General features: G+C 43.5%; 5 protein-coding genes and 1 non-coding gene across 6 annotated transcripts; 5 read left to right on the top strand and 1 right to left on the bottom strand.

Annotated features, from left to right (window-relative positions):
• Positions 1-2,992, top strand: BCR41DRAFT_349614 (hypothetical protein). The gene is made up of 7 exons (XM_022023497.1): positions 1-252; positions 379-558; positions 666-870; positions 965-1,376; positions 1,475-2,056; positions 2,204-2,514; positions 2,600-2,992. Exons 1-7 carry the CDS (start codon positions 83-85, stop codon positions 2,888-2,890), a joined length of 2,151 nt encoding a protein of 716 aa, XP_021883308.1. The 5' UTR covers positions 1-82; the 3' UTR covers positions 2,891-2,992.
• Positions 2,988-6,083, bottom strand: BCR41DRAFT_14335 (hypothetical protein). The gene is made up of 5 exons (XM_022019551.1): positions 5,998-6,083; positions 5,680-5,879; positions 5,394-5,573; positions 4,594-5,256; positions 2,988-4,467 (listed from the first exon to the last, which is right to left on the bottom strand). Exons 2-5 carry the CDS (start codon positions 5,702-5,704, stop codon positions 3,086-3,088), a joined length of 2,250 nt encoding a protein of 749 aa, XP_021883307.1. The 5' UTR covers positions 5,705-5,879; positions 5,998-6,083; the 3' UTR covers positions 2,988-3,085.
• Positions 6,084-7,452: 1,369 nt separating this feature from the next.
• BCR41DRAFT_349610 (ribosomal protein S7 domain-containing protein) lies at positions 7,453-8,808 on the top strand (the record flags this gene model as incomplete). The annotated part of the gene is made up of 1 exon (XM_022023496.1): positions 7,453-8,808. A coding segment is annotated over exon 1 (506 nt), but the record flags the coding sequence as incomplete, so codon positions are not given.
• An 894-nt stretch (positions 8,809-9,702) lies between these two features.
• On the top strand, positions 9,703-11,960 carry BCR41DRAFT_320128 (hypothetical protein). The gene is made up of 5 exons (XM_022021385.1): positions 9,703-9,886; positions 9,976-10,121; positions 10,224-10,593; positions 10,697-11,331; positions 11,442-11,960. The coding sequence occupies exons 1-5, from the start codon at positions 9,825-9,827 to the stop codon at positions 11,735-11,737; spliced, it is 1,509 nt and encodes a 502-aa protein (XP_021883305.1). The 5' UTR covers positions 9,703-9,824; the 3' UTR covers positions 11,738-11,960.
• A 4,722-nt stretch (positions 11,961-16,682) lies between these two features.
• Positions 16,683-16,754, top strand: BCR41DRAFT_t46. Its single transcript has one exon. It is a non-coding gene; the product is annotated as a tRNA-Arg (tRNA).
• Positions 16,755-16,871: 117 nt separating this feature from the next.
• Positions 16,872-18,938, top strand: BCR41DRAFT_349606 (glycosyl transferase family 4-domain-containing protein). The gene is made up of 4 exons (XM_022023495.1): positions 16,872-17,297; positions 17,389-17,536; positions 17,635-17,848; positions 17,982-18,938. Exons 1-4 carry the CDS (start codon positions 17,077-17,079, stop codon positions 18,929-18,931), a joined length of 1,533 nt encoding a protein of 510 aa, XP_021883304.1. The 5' UTR covers positions 16,872-17,076; the 3' UTR covers positions 18,932-18,938.
• Positions 18,939-18,963: the final 25 nt, after the last annotated feature.

The raw sequence follows: 18,963 nt of genomic DNA, 5'->3' as shown, positions 1-18,963 counted from the left end.
CATACTCATACTGCGTCTAGTATCACTTCATCAGAAAAAAGAGCGCTCGGGACGAGGGTGAAATTGATATTAATATGCATTCATGGGATCCATCCCTGCAATGCTCCCAGAGTGCCTGAGTACTCTATATACGTACATCCGCGTTCTCAGGAATCATAGAGACCAGATGGTCTATACGACAGGTTTTGTGAAGAGGGATGGTGAGTTTGGATACTTTGCAGCTGTGGAAGCGGGATTGTTTTTGTTATTTTGGTACGCAGTACGAGTATGTCATACTAAATTTTCGTTATTTTGGTACGCAGTACTAGTATGCCATACTAGACACCTGATACTAAAATCAATACGATCTTATATTAATCCTTTTCGACCAAAAATTAGGGATCAAATCGCAGCGATTCGAGCTTTCAGAGCATACCACAATCAGGCGCTATCATGGCCAACTAACTTTCGCTTAGGTAGACGAGCGAATTTGTACCGCTATTTTTCACAAACCCTCTCCTCTTGCTACAAGAGTCTTGAATATCAAAATGGTGCTGGTGGAGCGCCTCGAGCTATTGGGTACGGCAAATATACCTGAGCCTTTTTTTTTAAAAAAAAAAAAAAAAAAAAAAAATACAGGCTCTAAAACACTTGTGTTTTTATTTCTTTTTTTCAATGGGTTGAAGTGAGCATCTGCAGTTGCATCCCACCGCATTATGTTTAGAGGTGGCGCAAATCCATGCCAGCTGGGAGGACTCTCTATACGCGATAACAGCCTTCCCAAGAGCTGATCAAAAGAATTGGCGAGTACTGGTTATGATTGAACAGATTATGGAGGATCACAAAGTTTTGGGATCCAGCAGTGAGGCTGACAAACGGGCTTTAGTCGAGGTAACGCGGAGCAAACCGAATGCAATTAAGCGCTCTTTGTCTTTTTGGTAGCAGAGATTTATATGTAATCACTTTCCTACTTTATTTGAAGTAGACGATTTACCGCGCCTCGCAAAAGACTTTCCAGTCTCCTCGGATCTTACGCTTATTGTTCTTTGCCCTGATTGAGATGGGGCAATATGATGAAGCCGAGCTTGCGCTCAAGTCATATATGGAGATGGCAGAGCTCAATCTCAAAGTCAAAAACGCAGCTGCTAACGAGACCCTATCCTACGAGCAGCGCGTCCGGCTGGATGTTGAATCACAGTATGAAATCACTACTGTCATGATCGCTGGCTCTGTCCTCTATGGGAAAGAGCTTAATAAGCCAACAGAAGCCCTTACTTGTGCTAGTAATGCTCTAGACAATGTTCATAAATATTTGCAAAGCCACGAGTCCACTTCAGAGCTTCTCAACAGTGCGTACAAATATCAAGGGATTGCTTACGGCCTCTTAGCCTCAAGCGGTAAATATTTTCCGTCTTGACCCCTACCAAATTTCAGAAAACCATTTTCCTTAATATCACTCACCGTTATCAACCTCGGTCTCGTTATTATAATATAGAACATGAACCCGAAAAGCGTTCCGATTTTTACGCCAAGGCTATAGAGTCGCTGGCGAAATCAATCCAAATTTTGCCTGCAGCATTTGATGGTCATTACTTGCTTGCGCTTCAGTTGGCAGAGATGCGTGACATTCCCAAGGCAACTATGACTGCAAAGCAGAGTCTGAGTATCAATCCTTCATATATCCCTTCTTGGCATCTTCTTGCACTACTTCTCTCTTCGCAGAAGGATTATGAACGCGCCTTGAATATCTGTGCGGTTGGGTTGAAGGAATCCGAATGGGATATCACACAGGCAGATGGATATTCAGCATCTGGACTGGATGGTGAGGAGTACCTATCCTTTTGCATCACTCAGGCACTCCTTCATGACAAGGTGCATGGCCCTGAGGCTGCTCTAGAGCCACATGAAGCCTTGTTTGTCTTGTACAGCAAGGTATTTGCTATTGAACCCGAACCTACTGCAGAGAGTCTTTACGGTGTTAACAGCATTCAACGTCGCGATCAGAGCGAACTTGATGTATCTACAGGATCAACAATAGTGGGACGTCTTCATGCAGGCAGTATCTTAAGCATCAGAGGCAAGAACGGCGAATCTGACATTGCAATGACTTCAAATGGCAGTGCCAAAGTCAGCACTCTCGGCTACATTTCATCTTTATAAGATACAGAACTCAATACCTGGTAATGCTTATTGAACATAATGCCTCGTCTTTATAATTGCTTAGATGTTCCTAAGCCGAGCTATACCCCGTCGATCGCATCTATCGGCTCAACCACCTCAAAAGATCGTCGTATCCCACCGTCAGCTACATCGGCTCAGAGCACTCTCATTAAATCTGCATTAAGCCTTCCTTCAGTCGCTCAACGCCCTACAACAAAGTCAATCATGCGGATAGCGAGAGCTAACACGGTACTGGTCACCCTCTGGCTCTTGTCTGCTTCGATTTTTAGACGGCTTGGAAGGATGGAGGACGCGCTGAAAGCCATTGAAGAAGCGGAGCGTGTCGATAGCTCTAATCCTGACGTCTGGTATCAAGTAAGAGCCCTTTTTATTTCTATCTTTAATCCACCAAGCATAACGCAAATATTTTTAAACTAATTAGCGTAACCCCATATCTTAGCTAGGTCTTTTATATGCCGCTCAAGGTGATCCGGAAACGGCATCCGTTTCATTCTCGAAGGCATTAGCCATATCGCCATACCATTCAGCTTGTTTGGCTCGCGTGGGACGTTCATATCTAGATGCAGGCTCGCTGGATATGGCTGAATATGTTCTAGAAACTACCACTAAGAGCCATGGATGGGACTGTGCAGAGGCCTGGCTCTACCTTGGAAGAGTGATGGAGGCATCTGACCGTCTGACGCGTGCCAAGGAATGTCTCTGGTACGCGTTAGACTTGGAGAACTCATGACCTATCCGGCCGTTTAAAGACTCTGTACCACGGTATCTTGCATGATGGGTCACAGGGTCGTTACAGGATGCATAATTTTATAATTTAATGAGAAATTTATTGGCTCTTCCAAATGTTAAAATAAATAAATATAAAATATATAAAAAAGCCAGATATATTTTCTACTTTCCATAAAAATTTGATTTAATATTAATACTACTCAATAATTCCGAGGCTTTCAAGCCCGCCCTCCTTGTCTTCATCGTCACTAGAGTCGGGAATAAAATCATTATTGGTACCAAAGCTATTTTCAACAGAGTTCAATGCATCGAGCACTCGCCGTGTAGCCTGTTTTTGCTTCAAGGCCATGTCTATCAAAAACATATCTGCAGAAGAAGGCGAGCTGGCTGCAATGGATGATGAGAGCGCTCCAATAGAATCGAACATATTACTCATGTCTGAAGCTGAAAACGCTAAGTGCAACATCTGTTCAGCTAGATCTCGGTTGTGCTGTTGTTGCTCAAGCTCCTGTTGGTGTTGTGCCTGTTGTTCGACGGAGAGCTCGTGTAGCGACTGTGTGTGCAAAGCCATGCTATGTTGGCCAGAAGATAAAGATAACTCTGTTGAAGATAGATCAAGTGTTGGTGTGTGATTCTGGCCCTCTCTTGCTAAATGACCTGCTTCCTGGGATGCGTGGGGATTCAAAGTGTGTTGGGTGGTGGCAGAGTTTGATAGCGCCTGCGCTAAAGTTGACTGCTGCTGATGTTGCTGCTGCTGGTGCTGCTGGTGCTGTTGTTGCTGGTGCTGTTGCTGTTGGTGCTGATGTTGCTGATGATGTTGGAGGTATGGGAACTGAGCCGAGAGAGCAGCAATAGCTGCCTGTTGTGCGGCATCGTTGATTTCTTGCTGCTGAATGGAAGCGCTAGATCGAACGCTCGAGCGAGATGGTTTTGAGATTAAACCATTCGATGTTTCATTAGGAGTTCCAACAGTCGATTGAGTATTAGTGGAGCCACCTCGTCTTTGCTGTATTCTGCGCTCAACATCCTTCATCATGTGCACAATCACTTGCTGTAGTGTCATCTCCTTGTATCCTTCAATTTTACAACGCGAGGACATAAACGTGCGCGCAATTTGGTTCGCTGCTGGTACACGCTGCAGACTTGCTACAGCTTCTGCTTGAGCAGCAGAAACGGCTGCCGCCATGGCCGCTGAGGCAGCTGCAGCTGCAGCTGCAGCAGAAACATTATTGTCCTGGAGATGCTGTTGCTTCTTGGAATCAAGTCGGTCATGGGATTGGATGATTTTGGCAAGCTGAATTGCATTCGCTTCTTCAACTCTATCACGCAGTCTTTGAGCAATATCCGCCCATTTTATATCCGTGTGGTCTGTATAACCATCTTCTTGAATCATTTTGAGCGAGTCTAGCTGCTGTTGCAGTCCACTGCGGCGTCGAATCGGTCCCTTGGGTGCCTTGGGTACGAACGATGGAAGAGGAAGAGACGGATTGAATGCTGCAGATCCAAACGGGTCGTGCTCAGCACTATGTACATCGGTGGACAAATGGTCCTCCCCAGCCCCATGATGATTCGTTTGATCTGTGGTTGGCATGGTTGTTGTAGACATGGGTTGTGTCCAGAGCATATTGCTGTTACTTTCTGCTGGGAGCACGCTCTGTAGCGCTGCAGCCAACCTAAGGACATCTTGTGCAGCTGCCGTCTTACCATGGTTACTACTAGAGCTTAGGCTGAGTTCCAAATTGTCATCTACATGGACTGTTTGTTCTTGTTGCTGCTGTTGCTGCTGTTGCTGCTGTTTATGCTTCTTTGATGATGTCTGTTTCGCTGTACCCGTGGTTGATGCTGCAGTGGCCGCCACAGCCGCATTAGCTGCTACAGCTGCATTCGCTGCTACAGCTGCTGCAGCTGCTGCAGCAACGGAACTAGGTGCCGTCCATTCACCCCGTTCTAATCGAGGCTGTAAAGTCTGAGAATATCGGTGGCGACATTGATGTCGAGTCCTTGTACCTTGCATCCGCTCCGAGATCAAAGTCCACATCGGACTCGAATCCAAAATATTTGCTTTCCCTTGCTCCAGAGCCAGCTCTTGCATGATCGATAATAGCTTTTCATCCTCATGAGGCTGCCATGCTCCTGTTACCATTGTGCTCTGGTCCTTAAGATGGTTACGATAACGATCACGGCAGCTGTCGGCCATTCGCCCAAGCTCTGTACCGATAGTTGTCCATTGTCCTTTGTGCTTTGCATACAACATAATAAGTTTCTGATCGTCCTCTTTGCTCCAAGCGCCAACATTATTTTGAGGGTGGAACATGCGTCGCACATGAAGATAAATGTTTAGAAGTGGTCGGTTCTGCAGTCGAACGGCTATTTTGCCCGAAAAGGGCATGCAAAAAAAAAAAAAAAAAAAAAAAAAAAAGGCTTTTAAGACGAGTAATACCAAACCACATTTTGAAGAGAAAATTATATTATAGTCAATGAAGTATTCAATTCAATATTCTTACCGATTTCAACCCACAAGGCTTTGAGATCATTCTTCTCAAATCGCCCACGACCGTTCCCATTTTGGAACCAACGCTGGATGGCATCTTCAGGCATGTTGTTGCGAGCCACATAATCCTTAATGGTCTGTCGAATCAGCTCATCCTCATGAGAACTAAAAGTCCCTGTTTTGTATGCAATACCTATCATGAATCCGATAAGGTAGAAAACAAAGTCGGTAAAAATCCCTCCTCGTGAAAGCTCATAAAACTAAACAATTGCATATATACCTTCAATGACAATCCCTACCTTTCTCTTTCAGGGCGGTAGCCATAAGCCATTTAGTATGTAATGGATTTGTGCTTGTAACAGCGCCTGGATCTATATGTGTGTGGCTATTCGCGTTATCGGATGGAGCGCCGTTTACTGGTTTAGCTCTGATATCTTGGTCAGCCGTAGTGTCGTTATTTTTTGTAGAATGACCTGCGATCGATCCTTCACTGGTTGAGCTAGGATGTGGAGAGTTCACATTATTAAGTGAAGGTCTCAGTGTTGCTAAAATTGAGGGGTCGTTCAAATGAATGAGCACATTTGTTGCATCTACAGCCATATCAGAATGAGTATTACTCTGGTTATGATGCTGCTGGTGTTGGTGATGGTGATGTTGTTGGTCCTGTTGCTGTTGAAGATTTCCATTAAGATCCTCTTCGATCATCATATGCATATTTGGAGCATTAGTTATAGACTCGATAACTTGCTCTTTCGACAATCGAGAGCCAGTAGATGGGCTTGATGGGATTTGTTGCCGAAGATCCTGTTGCATTTTGAAAACCTCATCATTGACTCGCTTGATATCGTCCTGCTGTTCTGAATTATGATTCGGTTTTTGGCCATGCAAGTGTTGATTTGCCTGACTCGTGTGTGTCAGCAAACTGGAGCTATCTCCAGCATTGGCCAATAAATTGGCCATGGTCGTCATAACGACTGCTCTTGCAGCGTCAACCTCTGCACTACAAGAAGATGAAACATTGTTCAATGAGAGATTCGAAATAGTGCCCTGACCAATTGAAGGTATACTACTGTCTTGGCTAGCATGAGTTAGCTCACTATCAGCTGTACTACTTCCATGTGGCGACGGTACATAGGATTCAACGTTATTGATGTTGTTTAACTGATTGCTTGTGTGCGCTACAGATGTCTTTTTGTAGCTAGTATGGGATGCCTCGTCGTTATTCTTTCTCTTCCTTGACTCTTCCATATCTAGCCACGAGATGAACAGTAAGCTTTTATTCCAAAATGCTGTAATAATATGTAGAGGTGTTAAGTTGTGAGATTGACGTCAAAGAGATATCCTTGTGGCTATCAGGTTTATGAGAAAACAACCATGATACATCATCAGTAACACTTGGAAGCAATTTGTCATTCCCCATATAGTTCCTCGGTAGTGATGGCTACTGTCAGCAACTCTTGCTCTAACGCAATTACAAAATCATCTGTGGTGCCACTTAATCCAAAGTGGATGCCGGATCTTTTTTCCTTTCCATGTTTGTGAGACACCCTTTGCTCTCTGCACAGTCGTTCATTCCAAGCAAGTGGTACGCATGACTACTTACACGTTAAGGCTTAAGGGTAAAAGAGTTACAGAGAAAGGTTCGCTGTCAGGGTGCAACATAAGAATCAAAAATACTCTCGTTGTCTCGAAGTGGTGGCTTTTTTTGTCTGGCTAAATCTTCACTCCAGAAAATGGATTCGAAATAATCATAGACATATCGCTTACTCTTATTGCTATGAGGTGATAAAAATGTTTATGGAGCTCACACATTATTATAAAGAATGCATAAAACTGATGGAGATCTATACTATGAAGGAAGCAAGAGTCTGATAGCATTCTTAAAGGTGCTGTGGTGCTGCTGTACATGTATGAGTAAGGAGTGAAAAAGGGCAAGAAAAATGGTCAGCGTTGGTTCCTAGGCTGTTGGATAAAAGCTGTCTGAAAATGCCAACTTTCACGCCTTAAGGGCCTTATCAAATTTTTGTATTTCATTAGTTTGCAGCCAAGATCTTTCAAATTCCTCCTCTTACTTTTATTTTCGGTAATTGAACCACCCTGCACGGACTGCAATCCATTCATACAGGGCAGAAGGAATTCAACCATCCAACTTCACCCTCTATCCATCCATCAGTTTATGAATGTGTATCCATTCGTGGTTCACTTAGACAGGAAGAAATCATTATTTCAAATTTTTCTACTACAACAATTGGTCATATTGAGCTTGAGATTCAGATTTATTAATCACATTGATTTACTGAATATTTTAACTGAGAATCTATCAATTGGACGCGAGCAAAGCTGCTCATCGCTCAATCTATTGAGAACCTTTCATTAAATATTGATATTGAGAACTCAGGAAGAACAGGACATCAGGACAAAAGAATTGCAAGGATCTTTGGCGATCACTTCCAGATTCCATCAATCTAATTGTGTTTATTTCCCTGTAACAGAAATGGCTACCCTTGCTCTTCCTGCCGGTATTGAGACCGATGGCGCCGTCCGCCTCTTCAATAAGTGGTCCTATGATGATGTTGAGGTTAAGGATATCTCCTTGATCGATTACATCCAAGTCAAGGCTCCAGTCTACTTGCCTCACACTGCTGGTCGCTTTGCCACTAAGCGTTTCCGTAAGGCTCAGTGCCCTATTGTTGAGCGCCTCACCAACTCCTTGATGATGCACGGCCGCAACAACGGAAAGAAGCTCATGGCTGTCCGCATCGTCAAGCACGCCTTCGAGATCATCCACTTGCTCTCTGATCAGAACCCTATTCAGGTTCTTGTTGATGCCATCATTAACACCGGTCCTCGTGAAGACTCCACCCGTATCGGCTCTGCCGGTACCGTTCGTCGCCAGGCTGTCGATGTCTCTCCTCTCCGCCGTGTCAACCAGGCTATCTCCCTCTTGACCATTGGAGTAAGTTTTTTTTGTTGCCATTTTTTCTTGAATCTGTCTTTTGAGTGAATCCCATTGAAGTGACAACTTTCGACAAGTGTAGTGTATTGGTGTTTGAACACTTGTGCTATGAACCTAAAATCATATAGTGAGTTGGTTGGGTTTACTGCATGATGTGTACCCTTTGAATACCTATCACGTTATTATTGTCGCATTGTTGCGTGCTAAATGGGCACTTTTCTCTCGACGACAGCCCAAGCATCTCTGTATATAACGCGCTTTATCTAGATCCAGAGTAAGAGGTTTCGCCCCTTACGGTTACTAACGCCCATCTCTATTGCTACCTACTATAGACTCGCGAGTCTGCTTTCCGCAACGTCAAGTCAATTGCTGAGTGCCTCGCTGACGAGCTCATTAATGCTGCTAAGGGCTCCTCCAATTCCTACGCCATCAAAAAGAAGGATGAGTTGGAGCGTGTTGCCAAGTCCAACCGTTAAAATGTTTTTACGGGTGGTTGCAACTACCTTTTCATGTTTTATTTTGTCATAGCCTTTAAATAAAGCAAGGAAATAAAAAATTAAAAAATTAGAAAAAGCCAATATGCTGATTTAAGTTGATTTGCAATTCCGAGCCGCGTGGTGTATCAGCTGCCTTGTTTCATGCTCATTTGCAGATTCGATGGCCAAAGCGAGCCTGGTAAAAGTTCATGAAAGAAGTTGCTACTGATTGTCACTTTGGACATATAGCGTTTGTAACATAGAAATATAAACTGGTTTTCCAAGGTAGATATATATTTAAATATATATATACATTGTACATACATGCGTGCGTAATGTACGACATGGCGTACCTTTTCCCTTCTGTTTGGACAAAGTTTTCAAACATACTTTATGATGGGCAAGAGGGTAAGGATACAGGTTGTCCAATGAGATTTGAGTCCATAGATGCCAATTATGAAAAATCATCGGATGGAGTGCTCCTGGCTGGTTCCAGTAGCTATCGCGGTTGGCTAAAAGAGGGTCGTTGTTTAAAATATCGGGAGCACACAGAGCACGTCAAGTAGGATGGAACAATGCTATAAATCGGAGCGAGCCGAACGATCCACTCTCCCCTAAGATTCGCGTTTCGACATAACCATTCCCAACATACTGTACGCATGCCTCCTATCATCAGCTCTCAATGACAGTGATAGAATCTAGCGGCAATAGACGCCGATGTCATATACCAGTGAACGACATGAATTCATAACCAAATGAATCACACCAAATCTTCGGTCGGCAACCCTTTATTCTTTGACAAGCATTAAAACAATTAACAATAAGGGGGCCAATTCTTTTAACCTAAACCTAAAAGGTGTATAAATAGAGCAGGCAGTTCCATTTTTTTTTCAATCTCAAGCTCCTTCTGGTGCGCATTCTTTCATTCATTTCCATTCCCACTCTCTCATTTTTCTCTCCTTTAGTTCTCTCCCTAATATTTTCTCTTTACTGTATTAACAACCTCTAAGCTATGGGTCTCACAAAGACATACAAGGACGGAACCAAGCCCACCGTCGCTATCATTGGTGCTGGGTATGCTTCGTGTTAAACTACATTAAATATATGTCAAGATCGCTCTTGTATATTCGGGCAAATTTGTTAAACCTTTATATCCATAACAGGTTTTCAGGAATGTGTGCTGCTATCCGTCTTCAAACGCAATTAAACTTGGAGACATACCAGGTTTTTGAGCTTGAACCTGATCTAGGAGGCACCTGGTGGTCCAACACGTATCCTGGAGCTGCCTGTGATGTTGCTTCCATTAACTGTACGTCATATATGCCTTGATTACCGGCTCCTTTACTTTTTGTGGACGACTATCCACAAGTCATGCTAATGCTTTGCTATATTTCAACTTCCTTCATAACAGATCAATTCTCATTCGAGCCCAACTACGAGTGGTCGCAAAGATATGCGAATCAGGCAGAGATTTGGGCTTATATGAGACGAGTTGCAAAGAAATATAACCTGTACGAGAAGATTCGTTTCAGAACCGAAGTCACCCGCATTGAATGGAACAATAGCCGCCAAAAGTGGATTGTGGATTATATGGATTTATCGACAGGCGAACGCAGTGTGATGGAGGCTGACATTGTATTTTCGGGAGCAGGACCACTGCGCATTCCTTTCATCCCAAAGCAATTTGATGACTTTGAAGGGCCTAAGTGGCACACTGCTCAATGGAACCATTCAATCGATCTGACTAACAAGCGTGTCGCTATAGTTGGAAGTGGAGCAAGGTATACATATGATACTAAGTCTCATAAAATAGGACTATTATTGCTGCAATACTCCAATTGATATGCTATAACTAAAATGGGCTTCTGTTCTTGCAAAATTTAGTGCCATCCAGGTGGTCCCATCCATTGTAGATAAGGTCAAGACATTGGAGTACTATCAGCGAACACCATCATATATCATACCACGCAGAAACGGCCCATATAGTAGTCTGTGGAAATTCCTATTCCGTTATATTCCATTTTTTCACTTTATCTACTTCAAACTCAACTACTACGGTTCCGAATTAACAATCAACATATTCAGCAACAAGCTCATCCACAGGCTCCCTCGTTTGTTCACGACATTCCTTTCCTGGGGATTCCGCATGTGGCAGGTCCGTGACAAAAATCTGCGTGAAAAGCTCACACCTAAATATGAGATGGGTTGTCGTCGCATTGTTGTAGCATCCAATTACTTCCCTGCTGTGTGCAAGAAGAATGTCAACGTGCATACTGAGGCTATCCAAACTGTCAAGGGTAATACTTTGACATTAAAGGACGGTTCAGTACAGGAAGTTGATGCTTTAGTCCTAGCTACGGGTTTCAAAGCTCAGGAGATGATCCCGCCAAAGTACCTGTTCGGCAAGAATGGAGTTGATCTGGAGAAGAGATGGGGCAAGAACCCTTCAACGTACTATGGCATAACCTCTCCAGAGACTCCTAACATGTTCTTTTTGCTTGGCCCCAACACTGGTCTTGGTATGATGAGCAGAATTTTTGTTCCGTTTCTTTTAAATTAAGAAAAGTTTGAATTTCTATTAACTTTCTTTTTAAAAAAAAAAAAAAAAAAAAAAAAAAAAAAAAAATAGGACACAACTCCGTTCTTTTTATGATCGAGACACAGGTTGATTATGCCATCAAGGCCATGTCCTACATGATGGCAAACAACCTTTCCGCTATCGAAGTTACTCCTAAAGCATGCCAAGAATTCATGACAGAGCTTGACAAAAGGATGCAGGCAAAGGTCTGGTCTTCCACCTGTCAGAGTTGGTATCAAAACTCGGAAGGACGTGTAACAGCATTGTGGTGGGGATCGTGCGGACAGTACTGGTGGAGACTGCGAAAATTTCATCCTCACAACTTTGTTGCTTCCAAGAGAATTTAATATAATAAAATGCATAACGGTACAAAATATATCCATAATGATTAGCCGCAAATACCTTGTAACTCGTTCATCGGCTTCTTCAATAATAGGTACCGCACAATGGCGATCCAGATTACGCAATCGCAATCACGCTCCCAGCCATCGTGTTCCCAGACCTTTTCAATGTTGACATAGGTGAGAGCATCACTGTCGGTAGTGAGGGCTACGTCATCAGGACTGCAGTCGCCTTCAATCTGAACGTCCACTTCTACTTTAAGCACTACAGTCATTGTACTCTTATTGCCATAGATATCCTACTAGCGAGGTGTGTGCTTGAAGAGGAAACCGGGGCGCCTTTTCTACGTTTTCCCTCGCTGTAACATGCTGCTCTTTTGTTGCCGTTCGCTGCAACACGGCCCTTAAAGATATCTAGAGTCACTGCCGCAGCAGCCTCGGCTTGCTCTGTCTTGACGCTTCACGCCGCACGAGCTGCGTGTTTCTCAAACACATCGGTACCATCAAGGCAGATTACTGAGCAGTCCTTCGAGGCGGCTGAGGAAAGTCTCTTTCCAACAACCCCGTTGTCGATGTCGATTGGTATCGTGTTTGTTCATCGGAGTAAAGGGTAAATGCCTGCTTGCAGGCCAGCCTGAATTTCGCCAGAGTAACATCGGTAAGTATATTTCCGAAGGATTGTACCCTTTCTTCCACATCATCGGCCAGAGCTCCTTTCTTGCCATGGACGTCGAATATGCTGCCTGTTATGGTGCAAGACGGAGTCAAATGCAGAAGGACTGTAATAAGAAGAGAGAAAAAAGAATTTTATTAAATTATAAGGTGTGTTGTATTTATAGTCTGGCAATTATGTGTGTAATAGTCAGGCATTTCTTTTTATACTAGTAGTCGGTCTACTGTGACAATGTACGCTTCGAGCACAGTACGTATCTCTCAAGAGTGAAAGAAAGATGTGTCTCTTGTGATCCTTAGTAAAAACTTTAACAGATCAAATTATTCTAGCCTGCTTGATGTGATTCAGGGCTTTGGAGAAGCTTGTTCTGGGAAACAAAAAGGTCGTGACAACCGGTTATGTATTTGGTTTTCTAAAAGGTACCTTTGAGAGTGCAGCCCCTTCATGCCAAAGAAGGCGTACGATCTATAGCTCTCTCACAATACGGAAATGGATAGAAAGGCCAAGGCTTTGGCACCTAATTTAGATGCTGCAAAGCCTGCGTTTGAGAGAACCCGGCTGAGAGAAAGACATGTATAATATAAACTGGACTAGACTTTACAAGCGATATTCTAACGATTGCTATTCCTTCAGTTGGTAACCAAATCGTTTTCTACACTAAAAAGAGAGTTACTTTATTGCTATGGACATAAGCAGCACCACCCTTTTGTCTTGTTCACGTCCTAACCATGGCAGGCATAGAATGCCTTGTAAACACATGTACATATTTGGTGTCATGGGTCTACGACGACTTTTTTTGATAGACTTTTAAGCTTAATATGGTGCCAGCAGTGATTTTAATTAGTAAATGACCATGATTAAAAAAAAATAGTTTTGGTGCACTGCCCAAAAATTGATTAAAACCGGCGATAACTGGCCAACCGGTGGCGATGCGGTTAATTTTACATTTTGGTGCCACTAAGCGAAAAAAAAAAAAAAAAAAAAAAAAAAAATCACTGGTTAAAAATGCTGGATACGTAGCTGCCTGGTGCATGCTCCTTGCACCAGAAAATGAATAAATGCCCTATGGGCGTGGTGTGTGGACCCACATCTGATCCTCACTTACTTTCCTACTGCTCATTATCTATCTATCAAAAGCTTTTCACCACCTGCTATCGGTAGCTAGCCGTCATCTGCTGATCTGCATCAGTCCTGATCGCCTTCGCGTCTGCTGTTCGTCGTTGTCCCTGGTGAGAGCCAAAGAATTCACTTCTGCTACGTGTGTGCCTTCCAACACAGTTGCGTCCCCTGGCACATTTGCTTACAAAGGCGATACCATTGCCTCTTTCCCAGTTGACGGTGACTTTGCAGCGTCTGTTCCACATTTCAGTCCCGTCCTTTGATTGTCTACATTTCGCCAAAATAGGCATCCTTGACGGCTTGGTCTGCCCTTATATTACTTCTATTTCCAGCATGGTCCTTGACCCATTTCACAGTTACCTTCCCGCCCTGCTTAAAGAACGCTCTCGAGATTGCCGCCCATCACACTGCGTACTTGGATCGCAATCGCTGCCGTTCAGTGCTTGTTTCTCGCTTTTGAGCAAGGTCCTTGAACTGAAGCATTACCACCATGTTCTCTATGTAGACAGTCGTTGGAACGTTACGAGGTCTGACTAGGATGGCTGCGTACAGTCCTACTAGCTCTGCCTTAGTGGATGAAGCGCGCCCATCGACTCTACCTGAAACTACATTTGTGAAGCTTTCTGGGCCTGTCTGAGCCACCACTCCATAAGCCATCCGCGCTGCCCTTCTTCCTGCCTCTTCAAGGGACCCATCTGAGTAAAGTGTCAGCTGCCTCATCGTTGATGGTTTCCTCTTTGACGCAGTATATTGTCCATGCCAACCCGTGAGATCTCTACACCTAGGCACTTAGAGAAGCCATACCAACGATGGTGATCCTCTGGGATCTTATTATTCCTTGTTCTTGAGGAGTCCATCTGTTTTTGCGCTTTCGTCCTGAGCCTCCTATCGAGGGCTTGTTCATTGAGCTCGGGGTGTCCACGTATCTTATTTCGCTCTTGTACTCTACATCTTGCTCGGTTGAAAGCCGCTCGTCGTAACTGTTCTCTTCTTCCTTGTTTGTCGAGCCTTTGAAACCTAACCTGTAACCGTAGGCGCCCTTGTCGGCGAGCTCTTTCGATAACCTTCGAGTGTGCGGCTTCTTGCTTGACTTGCACCCACTGTTCACGTCGCTACACTCTCCTTCTCTCCGCTTCTTTTTTCCTCTCTTGTCCATTTCTCTTAGCAACCATTGCTCCCTCTTTCCTCTTTCTAAACGGCCACGAAGTTGTAACATTTTCCTATCTTGTGGATCTTTCCACAACTTTGCCCAACGGGCAGATTTCTTCTGCCCGTGTACCAAAATGAAGATTATTGTTGTCGTTGAGCTTGCTGTTTAATGCTAGCACCTGCGTCTTTTTTGCATTCATTTCGACCCCACTAAGAACAAGAAAGGCCATAGTACAGCATCCTGTTCATAAACCACGTCAGTATTGAGTAAAATCTGGGCTTTTTTTTTTTTCTTTTTTTTTGATAACAAGGACCCTCAGGGTCATGGGATTTATTTTCTACACTCTATGAACAAAATGCTCCAGAAACTATAGTCAATAAACAGCTATTACTGCACAAACGGCAAGAGCCGCTATATCCATGATTTCATAAACCCTGACCGCCATGGTTGGTACTCAAAGTCCACCTTCCCGACGTGGCCTGTTGCGCAACACGACAAATTATCCGCTATCCATAGTCATCAAAAACTTCATTCCACCTAATCTCTCTAGGCGTCAGCGCGTAAACCAGTGCTCCTGAAATTTTGTCAATTATGATGTTTCAGATTAAAAAAATAAATATCAATTGACAAAATTTCAGTTCGAATAGAGGGATTCGGGTGGCTGGGGCGTCTAATAGGGCACGTGCAGGTCCTTGAGTTTTGCTTTTATCACTTGCTGAGATGGTTAGCGAGTGACGTGGAAAGATCTGTCAATGATCCCAAATTTTTTTTTTTTTCCTGTTAACAAGAACCCACAGAGGTGAGGAATTTTATTTCATAATCTCGCTCTAAAGTAATGATATCGCCCTCAACTATGAAACAAGCGAAACTCTCAAAGTTCGCACGGGATGGCTGTGAAGAGCCAATTCGTATCCATGTTTTTCTCTACCAATGTACACCGTGATCGGTACTCGAAGTCCATCCTTCCGATGTGGCCTGTTGCGCCCGTGAAAAGCCGCGGAGGCTGGCGTGCCGACTCTAGCTAAGGACGACTTTTAATTTTTTTCTATTCGATCAAATCCACTGGCATGTGGACCCAAATCTTGCGGGATTGGTCTGAAATTTCTACTTTGGACTCCGTCAAACTTTGTGATCATCGCTGTCCTAGTCAAGTGGGTGGATGGGGGGGATGTGCTGCCAGATGTACCGCTGGTTCGGCTGGGGGGTGGAATATAAACCTAAGACATGTGGCCAGCCAGGCGACTTAGGGTAGTGCACCCACGATCTTAGCCTTAGCGGAGAACACTAGGCTGTCTCGGAGAGAAAGTATAAAAACTCAAGCAAATCCCTGACCTGGCACATGTTTGCTTCACTTTATGTGCCTTAACCAGGACTCGAACCCGGCCCCTGGGCTAGACAGGGGGGTGCCCTGACGAGTATACTACTCAGCCATTGGGCTTATCTGTCAATGATCCCAAAGATTGACAGAAAATGAACAAAATTTTTTTTTTTTTTTTTTTTTTTGATAACAAGGACCCACGAGGTCATGTAGGATTTATTTAGATGTTAGCTCTATAAATGGGTTGCCCCATTACTGGGGTCGCAAATAAAGCGGTATCCAATAATCGACCGAAGCCGCATCGTCATACTGCCACAGTACTACATCCTGTTCATAAACCACGTCAGCATTGAGTAGACTTCCTTGGTCCCAGAGGACCTGTGGCACGGCTCTACTCCCTACTTGGCCTGTTGGACAGAAAATGAACAAAATGATAATAAAAAGTTGGACGAAATGCCAAAAGATAAATTCATAAATGGACAAAGTGCCAAAGGAGGATAATCTGACAAATAGATCACTAAAGGATCATAAATCAACAATGATAGTCCTGGAGAATGCTGCAAAATAGCATCAAAAGTGAAAAGAGGGATTGATAAAGGAAATAATGATTAAGGTACTGTACTGAATGATGATGGAAATAATGAAGAAGAGGATACGTAAATAGCAGATTTACGACACGAGCCGGTTGCACGGTCTACTGGCCCAATGGAAAGGCGTCTGACTACGAATCAGGAGATTGCAGGTTCGACCCCTGCGTAGATCATACTTTTGCCACTAATTTTTATTCTGATAAATGTCAATGACACGTGCTGGCGGGTGATTCGCCCTTTTAATAAATTTTTAATTGGATGAAGTTATTTGTACGGGCCCGTGCAAATATCTTTTTTCTAATTTTTTCTTCTTCATCGCTCTCATTCCATCGTCGACAGTGGACGGAACTAAACAGTAATAGCAGCAACAGTGCAACAGTGGCAGTAGCAATAGCTTGTAGTGACATCAGGACATCAAAGTAGAACTCATCGTCCGCTAATCGTCCACTGGCTTGCTCATTCACGTCTGACCTTTCATTCTAAAAAACCAGCAATATGGGCCAAATTTCTGCAGTGACCGCATGGCTTATTCTAACCTCTGCAGCTGGGGCAGCCTTTCTTATTATTACGACCGCTGACGATCCTGTCATTGTCAATATCTGTTTTTCGGTCCTTGCTGGAATTATAACATGGTATGCCATTCCGGCATTATCCGAAATTTTTATCAAGGCTGGATTGAAGGGCATGGATCTGAGCAAGAAGAGCAAGAATATTCTGTAAGTGGTTTTAAGAAGGAAAGTGTATTATTTTATAATAAAATGACTTTATTATTTGCATTCATCATAATCCTCCTGTAAAATTGCATAGACCCGAGAGTATGGGCATGGTTGCAGGCTTGATCTACTTGGTTACTATGTTTGTATTTATCCCATTCCCATTTATGAGATGGTTTACGGCTACGCGCGATGGGGATTCGCAAGAACTTAATACGCTACTGACCTTCCCTAATTTGAAGGTGGCGTATGATTTGCTTTTTAAATTTCAAAATGTCATGATGAGAAATCCATTGTTAGCTAACTTGCATTGCATACTTTTCTTTTCGGGTAAATTTAGCTGGCAGAGCTACTATCTGCACTTCTCTCAATTCAATCCATGGTATTCTTAGGCTTTGCAGATGATGTATTGGACATCCGTTGGCGATTCAAAATGCCTTTGCCAGCCATTGCGTCCATTCCATTGCTTATGGTCTACTGGGTGAACATGGGTGTTACTCATATTGTCGTACCAATTCCTTTGCGCTTCATCTTTGGTCAATTGATTGATCTTGGTAAATACTTCATCTACTTTACAATCAATTTATGAATCAAAGGCGTAGATCAGTCTCATGGATCAATTTTATGGAATATTCTTTACAGAAGTATACTCATCCTGTAGGATATACACCATTTTACTTCCTATAGGTGCATTATATTACGTATACATGGCTATGGTGGCTATATTTTGCACCCATTCTATCAATATTATGGCAGGCATCAATGGCGTCGAAGTTGTTCAATCGCTTGTGATTGCCTGCTCCATTGCCGTCAACGATTCGCTCTTCCTCAACGCCAATACCAGCGGAGCCCCTGCAATTGAGACTCATCGCTTCTCACTCTATTTTATCTTGCCTTTTATTGGCGTCAGCATCGGTTTACTTACTCACAACTGGTACCCTTCCAGCGTCTTTATCGGGGACACATATTGTTACTTTGCAGGAATGACCTTCGCAGTCGTAGGGATTCTTGCGCACTATAGCAAAACACTTCTTTTGTTCTTTATTCCCCAAATATTCAACTTTATCTTATCGGCACCGCAATTGTTCCGACTGGTGCCCTGCCCTCGGCACCGCGTTCCTCGTTACAATAGAGGAACTAATCTTATGGAGCCTAGTCGTGTGGTCCTGGATCAGGAAAATCTTGATGCGGACGTAACATGGCGCATTCAACATCAATATCAGCATCGATCGCTTATCAAATCACCATCATTTTCTCTATCTTCCTCACCAGCAAACCTGGATAATAGGGATTCAACCACCATCACCACAACGGAGCCTCCTTCTCCCTCACTGTCATTTGCAACTAAATCATTTTTGATCCGTCCCTCAAATTGTAAATTGAGTTTGCCAGGATGGTACAGTATCAAAATCCTCGAGATCCTTGGCTTGACTCAAGTAGAGTACGATGCCAGGACAGGACAGCTACCCCTCGAGATGACCAACTTGACCATTTTAAACCTAATACTACTTAAGACAGGACCAATGTCGGAAAGAAACCTAACCATCTCTGTTATGATTGTCCAAACGATATGCAGTCTTGTCGCATTCTTCATCCGGTATCGACTGGTAGCGTTTGTTTATGATGTCGTATCATAGGTGTACCATAATAAAATTTATAGAATATTTGT

The sequence above is a fragment of the Lobosporangium transversale genome (genome assembly GCF_002105155.1).
Source record: "Lobosporangium transversale strain NRRL 3116 chromosome Unknown BCR41scaffold_10, whole genome shotgun sequence".
Taxonomy (NCBI): Eukaryota; Fungi; Mortierellomycota; class Mortierellomycetes; order Mortierellales; family Mortierellaceae; genus Lobosporangium; species Lobosporangium transversale.
This window is presented reverse-complemented; position numbering and strand designations above follow the sequence as displayed.